The sequence below is a fragment of the Rhineura floridana genome, chromosome 3 (genome assembly GCF_030035675.1).
Source record: "Rhineura floridana isolate rRhiFlo1 chromosome 3, rRhiFlo1.hap2, whole genome shotgun sequence".
Classification (NCBI taxonomy): domain Eukaryota; kingdom Metazoa; phylum Chordata; class Lepidosauria; order Squamata; family Rhineuridae; genus Rhineura; species Rhineura floridana.
Window position 1 is genome coordinate 69291823 of NC_084482.1, and position 24831 is coordinate 69316653.

Genomic DNA, 24831 nt, shown 5'->3' on the forward strand with positions numbered 1-24831 from the left:
CATGCAAATGATCATACCTGCCTTTCCCCTCCTTCCCCTCTCCTCTCCCTTCCTCCTCCCTCCTTTCTCTCCTCCCCTCTTCCTTCTTCCTCCTCCCCTGCGCACTCCAGGTTTCCTTCCCCATGGTCAGTTTTACCTATCCTAAGCATGATTGCACGGGGGTAAATGCCACTGAACTCAATAAGCATGTAAATGATCGGTCCATTCACAGCAAACTTGCACAGGATCCCATTTCTTACCTCCTGGACTAAAAAGCAGGGAAATTTACTAAAAGGCAAAAAACCTTGCTGTTTAAGAATGTACCTATAGCCAACAGATATTTCTATCAAACTTTAAAAAGCAGGGAAATTGAGCAGCTATAGTGAATGCATCAGGGGAGCAGGAGACCTGAACTCCTCTCTGAGATATTGTACTGCCCTACAAATTGGTCAAAATGCAAACACCATTTGGGTTGGTCTTTCACAGTCCAATCCACTTCCTGTGGAGCTTGGAAGAATTTGGTAGCATGTACCTCTGAGCATATGGTGAGTGGTGGCAACTCCTGCAATCAGACCAAAGAACAGAAACAAGACATTCGCTGTGCTGATCTTGCTTTAGCAAGGGGGAAGCAACTATATTAAAACAGTTGATATTGTTCAGATAGTCACTTTAAATATGTTTGATTTACTTTGCAATTTTAGTGAAGTTTCCTACAGTAAATCATTTTCTTTTGCTTCTGTGTCTGTGAATATGTGAACTACAGCAACACTTTGCAACACTAAAAAAAGCTCCAGAAACAATTGTGAAACAATGGCACTGACTATTCTGCAGAATAGTTTCCAATGGACATTAGGAGTGTCTCAGTTTGCACAAGATAAAACAGTGGAGGGTGAAATATATTCTAGCAAAATTCTAGTGTGCTCTTCTTTTAACTGAACATGCCCACCTTTCCTTAAGTGGAGTAGTTTAAGCATAGCAGGCTGAAAACATGCATCTTGGGCAGGCCAAGTTTGTTTTTTCCATCAGCCAGAGTCATTGCTTAAGTAGCAACATATTGTAATCCGTGTGATTTTACATCAAACTGCAGTTTCAGATTCAACTGTTAATGCACCCAAAATAGAAACGGAGCATAACCTCCAGTTTGAAACACAAAAGGCTGTGTTCACCATCATATGACACTGACCAATAAAAAGCCTTTGAAATTAATAAAAATAAATTTGACACAGATTTCTAGGATGAATAATGAAAAATATAATTTTCTAGGTTATATTATCTGTAGAAACAGTAGTAACACATAAAAGAAGCAAAGTAAGAACACCAACATACATCCAAAAATGTAATTCTCCATCTTTGGAGATGGCAGGTGTTGCCACCACTCGCCATATGCTCACAGGCACGTTACCAAATTCTTCCAAGCTACACAGGAAGTGGATTGGACTGTGAAAGACCAACCCAAATTGTGTTTGCATTTTGACCAATTTGTAGGGCAGTCCAATATCTCAGAGAGGAGGCCAGGTCTTCTGCTCACCTGGTGCATTCACCCTAGCTGCCCAATTTCCCTGCTTTTTAAAGTTTGATAGAAATATCTGTTGGCTATAGGTACATTCTTAAACCGCAAGGTTTTTGCCTATTAATGAATTTTTCTCACAGGGGAATGCCTGCCCACCAAACCTATTGTTTGAATGGTTCTTCTCCAGACTGACAGACAATTTTTGGGAAACCCTGTTGTGTCAGTGGCAGTTTGAGCTAAATGAGCAGGAAACCATCCTTTTTATAATACTGTCCTGCAGTCCCTGTTGATGGCATGAGGTTTGAGAGGCTCTGCCCCAGTCAAATGCTTCTGAAGACAAATGTCAATGAGCTTTGGACTGAAAAAGCTCATTGATTATTCACTCTATTCAGGCACATCTTTCCCCGGTAAACTTTTAGTCAGTCCCACTGACAGTGAGATGTAATCCTTGCAGAACCAAGGGGAGGCATGTTGCATATTCCTTGAAATTACATGATGTACCAAATAACAGACAGGCCTTAGCTCTTAGCTATTCAAAGGTCAGGGGTTTTCTTAACAAAGGTCGGTCTCTCTCTCTCTCTCTCTCTCTCTCTCTCATGTGGTTGTGATTCTTTTTAAATTTTAAAAATTGGGCAACATCTTACTAAGCAGAGACCTAAGGAAATGTTGAGGGAAGGCAGAGCATATGTCATTTTTTTAATTCTAGTTTTTCCCATCCTTCAACAGGTTCCTATTACGCTTTCCGTGCATAAAGTTCCACATTCAGTCCTCAGAACCTTGTGTTTAAAAAAGATCTGAAGTAGTAGGGCTGGGAAAGACCTCTGCCCAGAACTCAGAGAGCCACATATCAGTCTGAATAGACCCATGGCATATGTTCATGATTTGATTTCTGGAACAGTGCCTCTTTGCCCATCCACTGTACAGGCATTGCAAGGCAGTAGAAAACAATTCTAAAGGTAGTCACTGGATACTGCTATTGCCTTGGGTGTATGCCTTTATGTTCTAAAATGATGTGCAGCTGTTTCTCTGTGCTTTCTTTCTGAAGTGGGGGTAGAAGAATGTAGGGCGGCATATGCTGTGCTCTGACTAATCTGTAGCTTACATAGGGCCCTGCTTGGTAACTGTGAAAAACAAGTGAAATAACCTATTTTGTAATACAGTATAATAATATGCTCTGTCTTCAGTGGGAGCCAGTTGTGTGCCCTTGGGCACTCTTGAGGTGGTGGTTCAGAGCACTGCCAAAGATAGGCAGCTGTGCAAATTTGCCTGAAATTTACTTGTTTTATTAATATAAGCTGGCTTTGACTGCTTTTTGCTTTATAGGGTGGTACATCAAGTATACAGCTTATATCCTATTCATACCTCATAAAAATTCTCTTCTAACTCCCAGTTACACCTTTGTTATAACTGGTGATTTTAGCAATGGATAAAACACACCAGCTGGATTATCAGGTCCCAGGCTATGTCTGCAAACAGAAAAATCTACTTGTGACTTGTCAACAGAGCAGATGTTACACTAAGGGAAATGGAACATATTGTGCCCCGTGGGATCTGTCATTGTCACACAGGTACTCTTCAGAGTGTGACTGCATTGAATTTCCTGGGGTGAAGGGTGGAACAACTCCCCCTAGTTTCCTACTGCAGACTTTATGAACACCAGTTAAGTCTCTCCTTCCTGAATTAAATATTGCCAAATCAGTGTTTCATGGAAGAAAGAAGCTTTCCCACACTCAAGATGCAGGGATCTCTTCCATTTAGAAAGTGCTTTGAATTTTACATCTTCCTAGCATGAATGACTTTTAATATTGAGCTTTCACCTGTAATGCACCTGTTGCAATAACAAAGGATATTAGCACATTATGGTTTCTGGGGTAAATTTAGTAATACAAAGAATTGGTAAATATCAGCCGGCATCATTACTAGCAAATAGTTGTGTTCAGAAAGACCTCTCAGTTGCACATAAGCCTGTGATATTGGCTTTTACAGGATGTTCAGCCAGCCCCTCAATCATTTGACATTTAACTAATTTTTATTTCAGATGCATAATGGCCACTGTGAGCAGTACATTGCTGTCTATGGAACCAGAATAAGCAGCTGTGAATGAAAAGTTTTCTTTCCACCATAAAAATATTCATGGACTTGTACTTTTTAAAATGAACGCATCTCCAGAGTATAAATAAATATAAATAATAAAATCCATGTGATTTTTAAAGGATGTTCTGCATTCAAAAGACAAGGACTGGTATTCAGTGCTAGTCCAACTCAGAGTAGACCAATTGAAGTTAATAGACATGAGTAACTTAGGTTTATTAATTTTAGTGGGTCTACTCTGAGTAGGCCTTAGTTGACGACAACTCAGTATTTCCACACACCATTGTTCAGATTTTCCATTTGAATTTATTGTTTCTTGTTGGATTTATGGATATTTTTCCATGGAGGAAACAGCCCCAGTAACCATGTGATACATGTGCAATGTTGCATACAACATAGGCTTTCCTTTGCCATCATTCAGGGTGATGAAACTTTTCACATTCTTTTGTTTTTATCAGAAAACTGAACAGATATTCTATACAAGGAACCCTCATGGATCAGACCCAAGGCCCATCTAGTCCATAATCCTGTTCACACAGTAACCAACCAGATGTCTATAGGAAGCCAGCAAACAAGACCTGAATGCAACAGCCCTCTTCCCACTTGTGAAGCACATGCCCTCCAACAGTGGAGGTGGAACATTCTGGCTCTTTGCTATTGATAGCCTTATTCTCCTTGAATTTCTCTAGTCCTCTTTTAAAGCCGTCCAAGTTGGTGGCCATCACTACATCTTGTAGTTACATCTTAACTATGTGCTGTGTTAAAAGTACTTTCTTTCGTTTGTCCTAAATATTCTAACATTCAGTTTCATTGGAAGACCCCAGTTTCTAGTATTATGAGGGAAGAAGAACTTCTCCCTATCCACTTTTTCCACTCCATGCATAAAGGTATATACCTCTATCATGTCCCACCCTTCTCCCTTTTTTCTAAACTAAAAAGCCCCAAGAGCTCAAACATTTCCTCATAGGAGAGTTGCTCCAGCCCTTGATCATTTTGCTTGCCCTTTTCTGAACCTTTTCCCAGCTGTACAGTAACCTTTTTGAAATGAGACAACCAGAACTGTATACTGAACTGACTTGTTTAACAGCAGTTTTATTTTCAATCCCTTTTCTAATGATCCCCAATGTGGAATTGGCTTTTTTCATAGATGGGTTGCTGTCTTGATGGAACTATCCACTATGACACCAAGGGTTCATTCCCGGTCACTCACCACCAGTTCAGACCCCATAAGCATATACAGTAGGGCCCCACTCATACAGCGGGTTACGTTCTGGACCCCCGCTGTAAAGCAAAAACCACTGAAAAGCGGAACTCATTGAATAGAATGGCACACGATGCCCGAAAACCGCCGTAAAAGTGGAACAAGCACCGTATGAGTGGGGCATTAGTCTAATTGTGTCTAATTGAGACCGCTGCATTAGTGAAGCACCATAAAGCGAAGCGCTGTAAAGCGGGGCCCTACTGTATATGTAATTAGAACTTTTTGTCTCAATATGCATCCCTTTATACTTGCTTAAATTGAATTGCATTTGCCATTTTACTGCCCATTCACCCAGTTTGGAGAGATGCCTTCGGAGCTCTTCACAGTCCCTTTTTTGAAAATTGTAATATTGGCAAGTGTAGCTACCTCCCTGCTCGCCCCTAACTCTAGATAATTGTAGCACACTAAATCACTCTCCCATATGAAAACTAAAAAGAAAAAAAAAGCCTTGTGGTAGCTAGTCTAAAAAAATATATGAGTCACTGAACAATTGAGAGCGATTCTTTAAAAACTTGCTTTAATTTTCTTTTTCTATTTTCTTGTTGCTGCCGCTACTTCTGTCAGTTTCAGCAATGTTAGTATCCTTTATAGTTTTTGTCCTTGTGCAACAGAAAACTGAAAAATTGTCCAAAGTTGTAACTAAGTTGCCTGCCTGCCTCTCTCTCTCTCCCCCCCCCTGAATTAAATCCCCTTCCTCACCGGTCCATTCATTGAGCTTTACCAGTTGCACAGATCTTTGAGCCAATCCACACACCCACTTGAGATGGAAGTAATCAATTGATGAGCTTGCCTCCATTTCCAGGTTCTGGGTTCACATGACAAAACTCTATTACATAGAAAAACTGTCACTTGTTAGTTAACACTGTTGTGCGAAATCCATAGTTTAAGCTTATAGGGTTCTGATAAATTCTGTTAAATCAGGGCAATAAATTTTGGATACAGATTACTGTTGAAAGCATTACTTTGCATAATTAAAACTTGCGTAATATATATGCATGTTTCCTGCACTATGTTTTAACCAATTTAATATTTGTGGGGTGGGGATGGGGGGGGGATGGATGGATGGATGTTTGTTTAGCTTTAAAATGCATAATGATAAGTTGCAGATACTTCTCCCTACATGACCAAGTAGGGAAGGTATTCAGCCTATATAGATACCCCAAATTCCTACCCACAGACACACTTTGCTATGGCAGGAGCAAGGAGAGAAAAGGTAAGTGGGGACTAGTATTCATTGGGCTACATTATACCTTTTCATCTGCTAGTCACATTTGATGAAGATGTACACTGCTGCACAATGCTAAAGGTATATGGTGCTAAAGGCACCAGTAGATGTTTGCTGAATGAACATTTATTCTGTTGTTATTGCTGTTACCTGGCTTAAGATTTTTTTTTAAAAAAAAGGTTACCAGGAAAGCTTTGGACAAAAAGATAACTGTAATAGTAAAAGGATCTGAGCCCAGTTTCTAAAACCTCCTTATATTTTCTTGTTCCTTTTTTCTTTTTCTTTTTACAGCCCTCTGCTTGCTGTCTCTTTCGCTGCCTCCTGTGCATTTCCAGGAATACTCCTGCTGACCTTCGGAGTAAATCCTCTTACTGGAGTCCTGGGAGCCTTCAACATTGTCCTGTACACCTGCTGCTACACACCACTGAAAAGAATTAGCATTGTCAATACATGGGTAGGAGCTGTGGTTGGTGCCATTCCCCCAATCATGGGCTGGACAGCAGCAACCGGCAGTTTGGATGCAGGTGAGTATAAAATGGACAGTCCATTTAACTGTAGGGATGAAAGGTATCCAATGTCCCCCCCCCCTTTTTGGGGGGGGCAATTCATGGAAACAAATACTACCTCTTTCTCATAAGACTTTACTCCAAATGGAAATTTTAACCAATGCCCACTTGTGTCACTCACATTACTTGGGATCTGCATGTTCCAGTTTATATTGCATGGCTCTCTCTTCCATTGTCTTGACATACTGCTGTCGAACCAAGACTATCGCAGTTTCAAGGGCCATTCAGTTCTTTGAATCTCAAATCCAGAGATGTTTATGGACAACGCTTTCAGGGACGGGATTGCAGTGTCCCACTCCCAGAATGACAGCATCTCTGCTCTCATGGGAAAAGTGGATCTTGGGGAAGGAGAGTGTCAGTCTGAGGAAGAGGGTAGCAATTCTTTTGCAGATATGTATCCCTGGGGAGACGGGGGCTTGTAGTAATGGGTAATTCAGTTACTAGAAACATAAAAAGATGGGTTTGTGTTAAGTATGTAGACTGCATATAGACATGTCTGCCTGAGGCCAAGGTTTCAGATATCACACTTTAGATAGCCTGGCAGATACTGCCAGGTGTGACAGTTGTGGTGCACACCAACACCAATGAAATAGGGAAATGTTGTGCAGACCTGGATGCAAAATTTAGGTTGGTAGATAAAAAGCTGAAATCCAGGACTTCCAAGATTGCTTCTTCCAAAGCGCTATCTGTTCTACGTGCAGTGTCAGCTTGACAGGTGAAGTCTCAATGCTTGCATGATATAGTGGTGTCAGCAGAGGGGTATAGATTTGTTAGGCACCGGGGAATGTTTTGCAATAAGCTGGACCTATACTAAAGGGACAGTCTCCACTTGAACCAAAAAAGAACCATGCTTCTCTTAATATCAGAAAGATGGCAGAGAGTAGGAATAAATTAAAAGTTCTCACAGTGGGGGTATGTAAAAAAGGGGGTCTGTACAGGAACCATCGCTTCTTAATGTCTTAATGAATAACCTTTTATTTATGAGGTGGCCATGTTTGCTTACAACACCAAATTATTTTGGATGCTAAAAACAAAAAAGAATTGCAAAGAGCTCCAAAAGGATCTTTCTGAACTGTGTGAATGGGCAGTAAAATCGCACATTCCATTCAGTGCAAGTCAGTGTAAAATAATGCACAGATCAGGGCAAAACATCCTCACTTCTCATATCCACTAGTAAGTCACTGAAAGTTGGGGCTAAAGGTCTGAAATGGGGATATAGGCTCCCAGATAGCAAAGGGTTCTAAACCACTTGGGAAGCCTGTGGCAAAGAGCAGACTCTTTGCTACAGCCCTTCAGTGCTGTGGTTGGCCAGCGGGGGGGGCAGAGTTGGCAAGGGCATGGGGGCAGGGGCGAGGAGTTCAACCCTGCTCTCCTCTCTATCTCTGTTGTAATTTTGTGAAAGGAGAACAGCTGAAGGGAGCTACTGATTTGGTCTGAGCTAGCAGTGACTGATCAGGAAGCAGATCTTGGGCTTGTGGTGGATAGCTCAATGAAAAATGCCAATTCAGTGTGTGGCAGCTGGGAAATTCCATCTTGGGAATCATTAGGAAATAGATTAAAAATTAAAACTGCCAATATCTTAATGTCTTTACAAATCTATGGTGGGACCACACTTGGTATGCTGTGTTCAGGTTTGGTTGCAGCACCACAAAAAGGATATTATCCAGGTGGAAAAGATGCAGGAAAGGGCAACCAAAATGATAGAAGGTGGAACAATTCACTTATGAGCAAAGGTTGCAATACTTGGGGCTTCTTAATGTAGAAAAAAATGTGAGTAAAGGTCAAACATGATAGTTAAAAAATTATGGACGGTGTGGAGAAAGTGGATAGAAATAAGTTTTCTTCCTCTAGTAAAATTTATTTATTAAGGACATTTTAATAAAATAAATAATAATAAATTTAATTTATGTGTCGCCTATCTGGCCAGTGGCCACTCTAGGCGATGTACATACAATAAATATGGCAGAATACAATATAAAAATACAGTGAAATATATAAATTATAAGAGCAAACAATACATAATAGGAGGCATTTAAAACAGAAGAATATTAAGCCTCCCCAGAAGTCCCGAAAGCCTGCTGAAAAAGCCAGGTCTTTAAGGCCTTGCGGAACATATTCAGGGAAGAGATGTGCTGAAGATCTTGTGGGAGGGAGTTCCAGAGGGTGGGGGCCGCCACTGAAAAGGCCTTCTCTCTAGTGCCCGCCAACCTAGCCACCTTTCATAAGTTGATTACAGTGTGGGTTACAACATCGTTTAAAACAATTTGAAATTTGAATCAAACAAGAATAAGAGGTCATAATACAAATTAAATGCAGAGTAAAAATTCCAGCATTGTTCTAATAGTAGTACCCATGGTCATCTAATAAAACTGAATGATGGGAAATTCAGACCAGACAAAGGGAAGTACATCTTTATACAGCACATAGTTAAGCTGTAGAGCTAGCTCCCATAGGATGTAGGATGGCCATCAACTTAGGTTGCTTTAAAAGGGAATTAGACAAATTCATGGAGGATAAGACCATCAGTGGCTGCTACTCATGAGGCTATGTACTACAGGGTCAGAGGCAGTATGCTTTTGAATACCGGTCATTGGGGAACAACAGTGGAAGAGGGCTACTGCTCTCCATTGGTGCAAATATGAGATTTTTTTTTCTTAAGGTTTGTAGCAGTGCAGATGTGCAACTTTCGTTGGGTTCATAACTAGAGAGGGAAAGATTGAAGCTGTGGTTCCAGTGAAAATCCCTCTCCTGTACCTATTACTATATTTTTATGCTGTGGTGCATTAATGTTGTGTGTAGTTTGGCCCTCAGACACATGTACTTGCAAGCCTTTATCCCTCTCTCCATCTTCTGTTCTCACATGTTCTGTGTTTCTACGGGAACTATACATTACTGAGTCAGCCAAAAGTCAGCTGAGACAAAATCTTTGGTTTTGCAGTGATCTTGTCATTCTCTTTGCAACATGTGTTGCCACAGGATCTCAGATTTATGCAACAAGGTTAGAGAAGAGCTGTGTTAGTGGGCAAGCAAAGGCTGCGCCAACCTAAAAATGCAGGATTTTTGTTTGCCCTGGCACATGAATCTTAATGAAGTTTCCTTATGTGGCCAGCCCCCTTTCCTGCATTTTGTATTCTTCTTAGAATTGCAAAGCATTTGTAGCTCTTGGCACAGGTGCTCAGGGAAGTAGGAAAAAAAGACGGGGAGGACTGATGCAGCATATGAACAAGGAAACATAGGCTGTAAGCACACTCGTTGCTGGACCAAAGCGTTTCCATTAGCCACACCCTGAAAGGGAATGGGCTTATATGCTGATCAGCTGTGAACTCTCTTTGAAGCCGAATTTTTTTAAAAAGCAGACTCAAGCGGCTCCCATAAGGTTGTCTGCCATGGTTTTCTGAAGAAAGAGGTAGAGACCCAGCAGAACTGGCAGAACAGTGGGGTGTGTTTCTACCCATAACTGAGGAAAAGAGGATGAAAATGCAGGAAGGCCCTGATGTTCTGCAGTAAAGGAGGCAAGGAGGCTTTATTCAAATGGTTTAGCTCAGACTAGAAATAGTGTTTTCTCTGTGTGTGTGCGCACACATACACGTGGCATGTCTAGTGAATGTTCAACAATCAAAGCAGGGCTTCTGGTGTACAATTGTAATGTCCTCTTGCCTGTGCCATGTCTGTTACTGTTGCTGCATGTCCTATGGCTTCTGCTGCCTCTCTGTCTTCCCCCACTATTTTGCCACAACTGCTCTGACACCTCACTAAAACTAAACTCAAATTCCTTGAAAATCTCACTGTTGGAACCTCCAGATTAATGTTAAGCAGAAACGTGCCATTGGAGTAATGTATACAGATAATTCTGACCATAGAGTTTGGTTTCTCATACAGAATTTGAATTTTATTTTGTTTAATGATATGGAAAATGCCCAACCCTATCTGTGTTTCTCCATGTACCAGAAACTAGCACCAAGTGTTTGCTGATAGACTGCTTAATTGCCTGCTTTTAGAATGGTAAAATGTTTTTCTTCCCTGCCTAGACAGTAGAGAATTTTTTAATGTAAACTACTTTTCTTTCACATGTAAATTCTGACCGTTGAGTAGCAAGCAGAGCTAAAAAGTTACAAGCGATATGTTAGAATAATTTACCATACTTTGCTCCTGCACAGCCTCTGTTGAAATGAATGGAGTACTACATAAGACCAATATTTAGTGATTTGTGTGTTTTAGTTACAGCTAACAATCTTCAGCAATGTTTGTAATGCAAAGTGTGGGGTGAAAGCAGATCACCACTTACCATGCGGTTTTTGCTTTAAAATGTCACACACAGAGATTGAAATTGATCACCTTCAGGCTTCAGCTGACTCAAGCATTATCTTGAGCCCCATGCCACACAGAGAACCTCCACATAGGATGTCTTCAAGTGGCATAAAAAGGAAGTCTTCATCATGCTTATGCGCATATACATAGCTCTGTCATCCTAAGCCATGAATCCAGATATCTACACACAGCATACCTAAAGTGTTCATTCAAAAATATCTGCCATTAACAAACTTCCTAAACAGAAATGTATGGAATTGTTTCTAGATCTGCCTCATATCACATTCTTTCTGTTGAACTTGCACGCAGTAGCGCACACTTTGGAAATTGTACTGAATTGCCACTTTCTGTCATTTGGTCCATTCTGAATATTTTCTTTATTTTAACGAAGTTTTCATTGCATATGAGATATAATACACATTACGCATACATTCATTGGCGTGATGGTATTCATTTGCTTGTTGCGTTGGAACATCTTTCAGAATGTTGGCAGTTGTGTATCTGAAATGGGTTACATAGACCAGCCTTCCCCAACCTGATGCCCTCCAGATGTCATTGGACTGTAATTCCTGTCAGCTGCAGCCATCAGGACCAACCAGTGGCTGGGGATGATGGGAGCTGTAGTCCAAATGTCTGAAGGGCACCAGGTTGGGGAAGGCATTGGGTTGTATAGACACTTGCTTTTCTGCCCCTTCCCTTTCAAAACACTCGTCCAAATTCTTATGTGCAGGGGAAAGGGAAAGACATCCAAACACAGGAAACATTTCCTTGCTAAATCCTCATGCATGCAGTTTTTTTATAGTTTCTTATAAATGTCATGAACACTTTTGGTACAGACAAATAGGGAATGCCATCTGCACAGGAACAGGCTTCCATATCATGTAAGCCATGCCTCTGGAACCCATTAGTTTTCATAATTAACTAGCAGATTTAACCTGGCTTTAAGTATAAGTGTGGAAATACATTTGCACCTTGTTAAAAAGAAAGGGAAAAGACCTATCCTACTGAGCAGCGATGAAGAACTTAAAGCCCAAAAAAGAGAAACCTTAAGGTTGCCCATTGTGTTTGCCATGTTTTACTTTCTTATTGGAAGGTTTCTTCTCAAGTAAACAGTCCAATTTTTTTCCTGATTATTGTGATAAAGCTAGTCATGCAAGGGTGATTCCCTTTTTCATTCTTCTTTCAGGCAACATTTTACTATCAAAACTGCCTCCTACGTCCACAGGCCGACATTGCTGGGGGGGGGGGAGGTGTCTAGCCAATGCCACCAGTATTGCTCAAGCAGGCTGTATGTTTACTTGACCAGTTCCAGTCCTGAGTGTTTGCCACAACTTAAAACTTTTTCTTAGGCGGCAGTTATAGAAGATCAGACTTGTGAAACAAAATATGGACCTTTTTCTGTTAGTGGTGGTTTGACAAAATTGGCCAGGTATAAACCGACAAAGCTCAGAGTCATTTTCATCATGTTACCAGCTTCGGCTAGTAAGACAGCTGCGGCCCTTTCTGGACCAGGATAGCCTGACCACTGTTGTCCATGCACTGGTAACCTCCAGGCTGGATTACTGTAATGCATTCTATGTGGGGCTGCCCTTGAGGTTGGTCCGGAGCTACAAATGCGGCGGCGAGACTGCTCACTGGGGCAGGGTATCACAAACGTGTCACCCTGCTGCTGAAAGAATTGCACTGGCTGCCCATTTGCTACCGGGCCAAGTTCAAGGTTCTAGTTTTGGTTTACAAAGCCCTATACACCTTGGGACCAGGATACCTGAAATACAGTCTTATCCCTTATATACCCAGTCAATCACTGCACTCTGCAGGTGAGGGCCTCCTGCAGATACCATCTTAACAGGAGGTTCGTTCTGCACAATATAGGAAACGGACCTTTAGTGTGGCAGCACCTACCCTGTAGAATTCCCTCCCCTTAAATATTAGGCAGGCTCCATCTCTGCTATCTTTTCGATGCCTTTTGAAGACTTTCCTCTTTCAACAAGTCTTTTAAGTTGAGACCTATCCCAGTCTGTGTCTGTGCTAGAATTGCTTGTTAATATTTTTTAATAATGTCTTAACCCTTTTTTAAAAGATGTTTTTAAAGCTTTTTTTTTTTTAAATGTTTTTAACGTCGTTTTGTTTTAATGTATTTTAAGGTCTGTTTTTATGATGTTTTAAAGTGTTTTTAGCATTTCTGTTTGCCGCGCTGGGCTCCTGCTGGGAGGAAGGGCGGGATATAAATCAAATAATAAATATAAATAATAAAATAAGAACATAACATAAGAACAGCCTGCTGGATCAGGCCAGTGGCCCATCTAGTCCAGCATCCTGTTCTCACAGTGGCCAACCAGGTGCCTGGGGGAAGCCCGCAAGCAGGACCCGAGTGCAAGAACACTCTCCCCTCCTGAGGCTTCCGGCAACTGGTTTTCAGAAGCATGCTGCCTCTGACTAGGGTGGCAGAGCACAGCCATCACGGCTAGTAGCCATTGATAGCCCTGTCCTCCATGAATTTGTCTAATCTTCTTTTAAAGCCATCCAAGCTGGTGGCCATTACTGCATCTTGTGGGAGCAAATTCCATAGTTTAACTATGCGCTAAGTAAAGAAGTAGTTCCTTTTGTCTGTCCTGAATCTTCCAACATTCAGCTTCTTTGAATGTCCACGAGTTCTAGTATTATGAGAGAGGGAGAAAAACTTTCCTCTATCCACTTTCTCAATGCCATGCATAATTTTATACACTTTTTTTTTCATTGGTAGTGGTAGAAATCGCAGCAGCATTATTATGGTAAAGTCAGTCAAGTTAAAGTATAGCTTCAGCTTCATGTGCTAAGACCAGCATCTCTTACCAGGCCTAAGACATAAACTTTCCAACAGAGGTACAGAGCATTTCCTTTCTTAAAAGGGACCCCCATCTCAGTATCTTTTTTTTCCATTCCAAAAAGAAAGAATGTTATCATGAGAGGAAATGGGAGGCCAATGAAAAATGCCAAAAGAACAAAAACAGTCTTATTCTTATGGAGACAGAGTAAGGCACAAGTTAAACATCCCTTTTGCTGGCAAGAGCTCATGACTTGCTTGACATTTCAAACCTTTATTAATCTGTATAGATGTTTTTAGTAAAAAAAGAATATTACTAATAAGGTTTTATTTTAAAAAGTAGTAGTTTAAATATTGTAAAGGGGGGATTCAGGCTGTGAATAAGTGTATTATACACTTTGTGGTTGTTATGTGCCTTCAAGTTGATTACGAATTAATGCGGCCCTATGAATCATCAACCTCCAATAGCATCTGTCGTGAGCCACCCTGTTCAGATCTAGTAAGTTCAGATCTGTGGCTTCCTTTATGGAATCAATCTATTTCTTGTTTGGCCTTCCTCTTTTTCTACTCCCTTCTGTTTTTCCCAGCATTATTGTCTTTTCTAGTGAGTCATGTCTTCTCATGATGTGTCCAAAGTATGATAACCTCAGTTATACACTTTAGTCTTGTCATTACCACATTTCCTTTTGAAGTCATGGTATCCTTGCAGAATGGGGACTAGCTCCCAACATCTGAAGTGTACTCTAAAGACAGTGTAGAACATAGCAGCCCTGTGCCATGAAAACGCATCCAATTCTAAACCACCCAGTTTTCTGGAAGTGACAAGCAGGGGTCTTTGCCATATTGTGCTTTATCAGTTAAGGGGATTTGCTCTGGGTAGGTGGTGGTGGCAGAGCAGATAACAGCCTTGCAAATGTAGCAGACGTTAGAGACCCACGGTGGCCTGGAGCCATTGGTATTACTGCTCCCAAGAATGTTTATCTCAAGAGACTATTTAGTTTATCTCAGATGCCCCACTTCTACCTTCTGTTTTCCTGAAAGACATCTTGTCTTGATTTTCATTCATTTTCTGAAAATTTAAATAATTCCTGGGGCTACGGAATTTATAGACTGCCTGTGTATGTACCAATGGTAATCATGCAGAGGCTGATTTTCAAATTGCCTTGACTTTGTAATTTAAATTGGGTTGTGGGCTAGACATTAATTATGTCAGCCAACATCTATTTACAATCGGGGATTTTAAACTGGGCAGTTCTTATCAGCAAGTGACATTTGGCAGATGGATGGGTTTAGCAACAAAACAGCAATGGGAGAGGAAAAAGATAATTGTGTATGGCCCTTCCTCATTCGTATAGCCCTCGTCTGCCTGGAAGGAGAGAAGACCCCACTTTGTTCAGAATAAGCGACACTGGACTTTGTTCTTATTTCCTTCAGATGATTTTTTTAATTAACTAGATCATGTTGTGAACAGCCTGCTGGCAAAATGCATAACTGAGTGGTTTCAGAGGGGGGAAAGGCAAATCTTTGCCTGGAGCAAATTATCCTGGCTGTAAAGAGAGGCATAAAAGCATGAGCTGGATGGACCTTAGCAAAACCTTGAGACTTTCCTTCCTCTTCAAAATGATGAACCGTGAAGCCTCTTACTCAGTTTGGGCAAAAGACAGAGGCGTGTCATTGTTGATATGCTAGCACAGGACACACAAAAGAGGGCCGTGTTGCTCCATGTAGCGAATATGGGGCAGATGGGCAGTGTGAGTAGGCAGCCATTTTAAATTTAATAAGGCAAAAGTCAGTCGATTATTCGCCTCCCCCACCCCCACTTTCTTCTGCAGACGTAAAAGTAATAGTGATTGTACTATTGGGACACCTGAGGGACTGGTGCAATCAAAGTCAAAGCTCAGTCAGTAAATTCATTGTCATCTGCACACTGTACACAGCTGTGTGAAGTTCTAAGTGCTTTCATCTGCCAAATAAAGAATATTCAGCTGCCCTTATGGGACAGCTGCTCCAGTTCACCCCCCCTCCCAAATATATATTATGAAGTAGCCAGTAGGGGGCACCAGAGTAGTAGCAGGAAAATCGCATTGACTTAAACAAGGACAGTGTGTGAGATTTAAAGAACTAAAATGAACTTGTTATAGACAGATTAAGTAAAGGAGTGTTAAAAGTATCCTATTGTAAGCAATTTGTTGAACTTTCCCTTACTACCTTTCAATAATATGGCCCTTCCTCTCTCGCTCTCAAGCTCTAGTCATCTCCCACCTTAACTACTACAGTCTTTTCTTCTTTATCCTTAAGATCATCTTCCTGCCCCCCTCGCCTGTATATAGCTCTGCCACCAACTTCATTCACCTCTCCCCATCACTCAGACCACATGACAGTCTTTCTTAAGCCTCTGGACCATCTTCCATTCCGGATCTAGCACAAGCACCTTGTCCTTCCCTTCATTACCTTGCCCCCCACTTTATTTCTCTGTCTACATATCCCTCCCCGTGATCTTCACTCTTTCATTTCCATCGCTCTTTGTCTCTTCCTTACAACTCCTGTGAGCTTGGAAAAGTTACTTTTTTGAACTACAACTCCCATCAGCCCAATCCAGTGGCCATGCTGGCTGGGGCTGATGGAAGTTGTAGTTCAAAAAAGTAACTTTTCCAAGCTCTGCCTGTGCCTGGAACTGTCTCCAGAACCTGGAGGCGATGCTGTCTCTTACATCCTTCAAACCCTTTCCCCAAGCTCACCATTTCCTTGAACACTTTGACACAACCACTCACTATTTTTCTCCTATTGAAACTAAGCCTAAGTACATGGAACTGAACTCCATGTTCATTGTGCCCTTGTTTATCCTCACTGGCAGCTTTCTTTGGATTTATCCACATGAGAGCATAAGTTCATGCTAAATGATGCAGTTTTTACCTCAGTTTTCTGTTTGCACCGTCTGTAGTAAGGGATCAATGCCAGATGCAAACGCGGTAGTTTTCTAGTCAAACTTGAAGGGAAGCATCAATCACACAGTTTCCTAAAGATCACGCCCTCTAATTTAATATTCCCACTCCCACTTGTTACCTGGCAAAACCAAGCATGCTCAGTTTATTCTACCAGTAAGTTTTATTTTAAAAACAAACAACCCGGAAGTGCGATTATTTGTATTTTCACTGATACAACACAGATGAAATATAAATCTTTGTTTGAGCAGTGTTATTCTTTTGTGCACAAGCTGGGGAAAGGAAAAATAAGGCGCTGTTTGCAGCACAAGAGAGAGCAACTGAAGTTTCTCTTTAGCCCACAGGAAATGAAATGAACCAAGGGAGGAGGAGGGCATGGGCCTAGAGAGGGGAACGATTGACACACCCACCTGAAAGCATCAGAGCACAGCGTCTGCAAGCCCTAGACTGAGATACAGAGATACCCTTTTCAGATTATCAGAGGATTGGGTTAGTACGGATTTACAGGGGGGAAACTGTATGATAGCTTCTATTTGCCAGTAACCATGCGAATTAAAAGGGGATGCAAGTAGCACCAGACACACACTAAATTGCCATGTGGATAAGCCCTTTGCTTCCTGTATTCCCCCTTCCACCCACCCTGTGATAGATCTTAGATGATAAGCTGATCAGGGACCTGTATTTTGTGTTTTTTTTCTCCTTAAGAAACAATGCATATTGGTGGTGCAATATAATAATTTCTGGATGCCTTCATCATTTCTGTGCTGCACCTGGACATGGTTTCAAAACACTGGTTATTGGAAACAACCGAGACTTGCCCTGGCCAGATTATGGTCACATTTCTTGGCTTCAAATTCACAATATTTTAGTTTGACAGTATTACCTGAAGGACCACCTGCCCCTGTATATATCTATAAGATCACTTAGATCATCTGGGGAAATTTTACATGTGGCAGCACACACTACAGTATATCACAGGGCAATGACCCATAAACAAGCATTTTCCACTATTTTCCACTATTGCCCCTATGCTGTAGAATGCCCTTCCCTCTGCCGTACGTGAAGCGTCATCCTTCAGTTGTTTTAGGCATGTTGTAAAGGCATGTCTCTTTGCCCAGGCTTTCCCTGACTGTTAAAACTGTAGCCTGTTACAGAATTCCTGTTTTTATCTTCCTTTATAATACTGTTTTACTGGTTTTTATGTTATATCTGTTTTTATGATACTTTTATTGTCCTTGTGTTTTTGTATACCACTTAGAGATTTGTAAATATTAGCAATTTTGCAGTGCTTTTAAATAAATAAAAATTGAGGAAGCCATTATTCTTCCCAGCAGAATAACCCAAAACCTCTGACTATGCAATCCATACGCCTTTGGTACTACATAATTTATACCTGTTTAGGGAGCTATTGTAAAAAAACTGAATCTGCTACCCTCTATCAGTCACATAAGGAAATCCAACTAAAGTTGAGCTCCACTGATTTCAATGAGAGAGATGTGCTTAAAGCTCTTCCATTGGAATTAATAAGACTTAAAATGGCTTAATTTTGGTTGGATTGTGCCCAGTAAGTTGTGGGTCATGGATTCAGTTTAAAGAGATGGAGGCTGTAATCTTATGCTCTCATTGGGGAGTGAGACCTATTTAACTCAATGAGATTTTTTTCCGAGTAGCCACATATAGGATTGCTCTGTGAATGTAGGTTTGAATATGTTTGTATTGCATTTAGATCCCAAGGATCATATCCAGTGCCCCATGAGCAGACTTTAATGCTTTAATGAAGATTTCACCTTCCTCTCTTCTTCTCTGCAACCCACCCATGCGCTCCCCAAATCTGCTCCAGAGTGGACTTTTGCTCATACAACAGAACTTCCCCTTCCTCTCCTCTCCCTTGCAGCTTCCTGCATACCCTTAAAATCTGCTTCGGAGGGTCCCCCAGCCCCCAGGAGCAGATCTTGAGGGTGTGTGGGGAGGGTGCAGGGAAAAGGAGATGAAATTCTGTTGCAAAAGCAGATATATCTGTTTCATTTGCACAATAGCAGCGCTGGAAACAGCCCCAAGATTTTTAAGGGACTCTGAGGTTTTTCAAAATGCTATTTTAGATTTTTAATCAGTTTTCATCTATTCTTGTACCCTAGTAGCCCTTCTTTTCTCCCACCACAAAATGTTCAATCCCACTGAGTTATACAAAATACATTTTGACAAATTGGTGCATTCTGTCTTATAGTATTAACAGTAGAGCAGAAATTGGATTTTTCTAACCACAAATTTGGAGGTCTTAGCATATCTCTCCATCCATCACAACTATATCTTCTGTGATTCAGTGTGGACAGGTAGTGTGTTGTTTTTGCTGGATCAGCTTTTGCTGACGGGCATATTCAAATGATGGAAACATAATTCTTTAGGCAAAGATAAGGTTCAGTTACACTTCCATCTCATTTTCCAGGTTGAACATGGAACAACTGCAGCTACATAACCGCCAGCAGTGTTTATCCAAAGGCAAATGGGTGCAGCTGGATTTACTCTTGTTTTCCAGCTCTAATCTCCCTCATCTGGACCAAGGAGGAGTAATTTGTTTTAGCATCTTTTTAGCTTAGAGGAGCTGGTTTGTTACCGTACCAAGGTAGAAGAAAACAACCACACACAGTTCTAAGTACAGGCCATTAATGGCTAAATGCAGATTTCAAAATCCCTATAACGTCTTACATAAACTCAAACATTTAATTTGTTTCCTAGAGAGACAAGAAGCTGATGCTTCTCCCCCCACCACCACTCTCAACCTCCCCCTAGTGTGTCAGTCAGCTACCAGAATCTGGAAATGATTTTAAAATTCCTTCATATTATTCAAAGCAGAAGAATTACCAAAATTGTGCTCTAAGCAAAACAGCATTCTTGGGTTGCCAAGGCAGTAAACAATGGCTTTAGGAAATGCAGTAAGATTCAACATCTGTTTTGGAGCTGATATTTTAACCATTCTGTGTTTATTTTACATGCCTGGTTGGCCATCTCTGTCATACATATATGAAGCCAGAAACCAAGACAATGAAAAAGGTAGCAAGTTAGTTTCGAGCTCCAACTGTAAGCCTGGTTTTCCATGTTTGGTTTTTAACATAAAGTGACTCTGGCTTTTATCTAAATTTGTGAATGATAACATAGTTGAGCAAATCATGCTACCATTGGAAGACTTTTCGCATACACCCAGGGCAGTCATGAGTTAACAAATAATGTCATTGTGTTTGATAGATTAGATAGAAGAGCATTTATATCCTGTACCTTCTCTCATATGGGACCTTAAGGGCTGCTAAAAATATCATCCTAAATAATAGAACAATAACACCGTGCAGTGTCAGTAAAACAGCAGAAGTTTGGGAATAAGTAGCAGCCCAAGTTAACCACAGATAAGTTGACGAAGGGCCAAACTAGACATGGCACCAAATGCATCATCAGCACCCACGTACATGGTCAAGAAGGAAAGCCAAACTCCTTCTTCTCTCGCTGCAGGCAATCTCCAAGCAGCTACCAGTCACAAAAGGAAATTCCCACTGGGCCCAGTGGGAGCTTTTCTTTCCAGGCCAATACAGCCAGGGGAGAGGGATGGTCTCCATCAGGACTGCAGTGGGGGAGGAAAGGGCTAGACTTCTGCTTCTTACATCTGTGACCCTGACAAAAATCAGACATCACCACCCATGCCTGCCATCAACCTTTTTAAAAATCCACAGATTAAAAAGCATCTATCCCATTGTAACAAAATGGGGTTTGAGTCATCTGCAAGTCCTAACTCCAGTGTAACAAAACCACTTCAGAAACTGGATCTGTGAAAATTAGTCAAGCTTTATTAGAGTGTTGGCCCTAAAGAAATTCCTTGTGAAATAGAACAAAGTTTTCTGAAGATACTAATGGGGATCTGTGTTAGATTTCAGTGGAGCAGAATCCAATCTTATAGCATAAGGGCAGATCCACACAATACATTTACAGCACATCCAACATACAGTTAAAGCATGTCAGTTCTCCCAAAAGAATCATGGGGACTGTGGTTTGCTAAGGGTGCTGGATATTTGTAGCTGTGTGAGGGGAAAACCATAGTTAGAGGAAATACATGTGCTTATAAATGTGTATTGGATGTGCTTTAAATGTATGGTGTGGATCTGCCCTAAAACACTGAACATGGGCCTCATGGACTGCATTTATGAGGAAGTGTTCTGTAGTTATATTGGCAATTATATTAACCTGGATCTCTGGACAACTTTCCCCTTTAATTCTTGCTTTTGCATAAACTTTTAGGAGGTGTTCAGAGATAGGTAGCTTGCAGATCCTGAATGTTAAAGAACTGAAACATTTTTTCACTCTGCAGTTGAAGCATTCATGGATCAGCAGTAGGTCCTATCAATCTTATTGAATGCTAAGACACATGGAGTGTAAAGAATTGAGAAGTTAATTGTTTAATAACACTAGCCTTGTGGAGACCTAAGATGTTGCTGTTAGAGAGCTGGTTTCATACTTTTTTACTCAATAAACCTATGGTGACATATAGCAAAGTAATCTGAAAACTTCCTTAGATTTTTGTAGAGCAACTTTAATAAACGTCTACTATCCAACAGTCAACTTTTCGTGAACATTCTCCACTGGCTGTGTTGTATGTGTGTCCTGTACAGAGTGGGTTCTATGCAAAGCGAATCCATAGTCAGTTCTGGACTATGTGAAAATATTAAAAGGAAACAAAAAAGGTGGAACCAAATAGGAAAACATTTCCTCCTTTGATATCTGAGTATTTTCTACAGCAAATGGAAGTATTCTTTTTTCTTATGGAGGACTTGTTTAAGGGCTTGATGATAATACTTCTAAATAATGATTGATGACTAGTTAAAAGATATTTTGTTCACTGTCTTCTATTTATGGTGTAAGATTGGTGACAATGGCTTAAGAAATAGGGGGCATTTATGCATTACCAAAAAGAGGACACACATTTTCATAAAATTTGCATATGCTAATTTAGATGTAGCGATGCAAATTTTAAGCTAACTATAATTTAAATATATATGCAGTGCATTTCACCATAGTGGGGAGGGCTGTGACCCTCAGACTCGTGTGCCTCCTCCATCTGCTGTTAAGCAGCTTCAAGGTTTGTGTTCTTTTTATGGTTCATTTTCTTTAAACCCAGCATCTCTTCAACTAGAGGACTGTCCTTTGAAAAGTAGAACACTTGATCATCTTGTTAAGGAGTCATCATTGGTTGGTCCTATCTGGGGCCCTGTTGCAGAGTAGTCATCCTTTTATTGCCTCGGTATGAGGCTTCAGGCACTGGTTTTCTCTGAGGGTTCCTTGCTTTCTGCAAATATGAAAATTTCTGAATTCAAAACTGTGGATGAAAAATTGGGTTAAACTGCATGTGTAGGGCTTGCCATAAATTAACTTGAAGCAAAGGGATTAGACAAGTTGTCCTGCCCATCGTCAAAGGACTCAGTTGCAGACATGTCTCTGTTTTCCCCCTCTTTTTATTAAAGTTATAGATAAATTGAAAGCACTGTGCCTCATTAACCTAACTACACTAGCTAGGAACTTTGGCCCTAAGCTAACATTGATTAAGCATGTTAATGCGGCACTAAGATGTCGACTCAGCAACAGGGTCCCCTGAGTCAGCTTAAGTAGGCTTGGATCGCATGCGCACATGGAGGCACCTCCTCAGCTTCACCTGTTGAACTTCCCGCCTTTGGCGCCTCCGCACGTGGGGCGAAGGTACTTTAATCTCTGGCTCCCCGGGCTTCTAACAGTCAGTTTGGGCGTGGGAAACGGCAGCACTAGGTGGGGAAATGTCCAACATGCCCAGATGCATCTCAGAGGTGGGTGGCAGGGATGTGTACCGCTGGAGAGTGTCTGACGGGCTAGGTGGTGATTCTGCAGGGAAGTTGGGAGTGGGGGAAACTGAGATGGGGGTTGGGGTGGCTTTTAAGTTCGTCCTGCTGTCCTTTCCCTCCCCAGGCTCCCAGTCCAGGTCCTCATCTTCTGACTCACCTTCAACCAACCCCCTCTCATCTGTCTGGGTCACGACAGGAGTGCAAAAATGTTGCTGTACCAACTTGGAAGCCCCACATATGTTGTTTGGATTCAAAAAAGGTGTTTGGAGTTCAGGGGGATAATCAAGCAAACTGTTCCTTGCAGCTCCATCATGTGTATAGCTTTCACTGCCTTGGAGCAAGCTGACTATATTAATGAGACTTCTGCACCTGCAAGTGATATGCTGGATGTACAATATGAAGAAGCAGAAACTTCAGCCAAGATATCCAAATGTCCATATTAGTGGTCCTAGCGTATGCTCTAATGCCTTAATTTTTCTTCTTTTGCAGGAGCACTGCTGCTGGGAGGGATTCTGTACTCCTGGCAGTTCCCTCACTTCAATGCACTGAGCTGGGGGCTCCGTGAAGATTACTCCCGAGGTGGCTATTGCATGATGTCTGTCACTCACCCAGCAATGTGCAGACGGGTGGCTCTGCGTCATTGTTTTGCCTTAATTGGACTTTCATCACTGGCTCCTGTCCTTGACGTTACTACGTGGACTTTCCCCATCATTTCTCTGCCTATCAACCTGTACATTTCCTACCTTGGCTTTCGTTTCTACAGAGATGCAGACCGTGGCAGCTCCCGGAAGTTGTTTTTTTGCAGCCTGTGGCACTTGCCGCTACTCCTCTTGCTCATGCTAACATGCAAGAAATCTTTGTATGAAAAGGACAACAAAAAGGAGTCCATGACCTGAGACCACATTCGTGTTAAAAAAAAGTCATGTTGTCTTTGTAATAACTATTGGCTTCAGAAGCTCCCATCCAAAATGGTGTGTTTCAGTTATCATGAAATGGGGAGGTCTTATGTTGATGTGTTCAGAGAGAATCTTTTCTGCACAGTGAACACTCTCTATGATTGTTTTTCAATTAAATGATTTCATTTGGGACACACACAACTCTTGGATTGGATTTTTGTAGTGTGAGATCCTTATATTGAGTATATAGGGATTATGTTAAGATCCATGTTGTATCTTAATAGTTGATTGACAGAACAAGAAGTCTCTAATTCTTAAGAACATATGACAAGCCTGCTGGATCAGGCCAGAGGCCCATCTAATCAGACATTCTGTTCTTACAGAAGACCCATGTGTCTCTTCACTTGTCTGTACTGGGACAGGAGGGTTAACAGGTACTATGCAAAAAATCACTGCCATATATCTAGGAATGTATTCCTATCACTACAGTACATGAAGCTGAAGGAGTGAGAGCATTTGGAGCTGAAGGAAGCCACTAGAAAGTTTCATTCTCTTATTGTATTAACATATAAGAATACCCAATTTCCACCATTATTTAACCTCTGGTAGTCTTCGGTTCACTTGGGCACACAGTCTACTCAGAGCTCCAGCCGAAAATATGATGCATTTTTAATTTTTATGCAACTCCCATCAATCCCAGCCACCATGGCCTATGGTCAGAGATTATTGTTGTTATTAATTAAAATTTTATCCCACCCTTCCTCTCAGAAGAAGCAGCAAACAAGGGTCAAAACACTAAAAACATTTTAAAAAGAAAACATCTTAAAAACATCTTTTTTTTAAAAAAAAATAACCTTAAATACATCTTTGTCGAGAGGCAGAGCTGGGGTCCCGGGGAGTTGGGAGAAGAGGATTCAGACGGATGGCAGAGGGGAGGGGGAGGAACTTCCCCCCTTTGGAGTGAAGACGAAACAGAGGAAATGCCAGCGATAGGGTCGCCTAGCAATGGGGAGCCTGAGAGCTTTGGAGTTTCAGAATCCTCCCTGGACATTCTCACGCCCCCTCTTCTCCGAAGCTCAGAGCAAGAAGAGGGAGGGCTGCCCACAGCAGAAAAGTGGCGAGGCAGTTTACCATCAGCCCCTCCCCTATCCCCCATCCTGGAATCGGAAACTTCAGAAGAGGAGGGGGTGATGCTTCCCCCCTCACCGCGCACACGGAGACAGCTGAAAAGACAGGAGAGAAGGGGGGGAAGGCGGGCAGTACCTGAGGGGCAGTTAAGGAGGAGTGAAAGGTTGCGTGCCCGTTTGGCCCCTTCTTAAAGAACAGGCAGGAAGCAGCCCCTTGCTCTGTCAACTTTCTCCCAATGCCGCAGGACCTGTATCACTGTATTGCTTCATGAGA

The 24831-nt window shown here is 41.5% G+C and overlaps 1 protein-coding gene across 2 annotated transcripts in view; it reads left to right on the forward strand.

Annotated features, from left to right (window-relative positions):
- Positions 1-23609, forward strand: part of LOC133380025 (protoheme IX farnesyltransferase, mitochondrial) — a 163087-nt gene extending 139478 nt beyond the window's left edge. For both annotated transcript variants that reach the window (XM_061616472.1, XM_061616473.1), the window contains exons 6-7: positions 6358-6590; positions 23024-23609. In XM_061616472.1, coding sequence (XP_061472456.1) covers positions 6358-6590; positions 23024-23430 — 640 coding nt within the window. In that variant the 3' untranslated portion in view covers positions 23431-23609. The remainder of the gene's footprint in view (positions 1-6357; positions 6591-23023) is intronic.
- The last annotated feature ends 1222 nt before the right edge of the window (positions 23610-24831 follow it).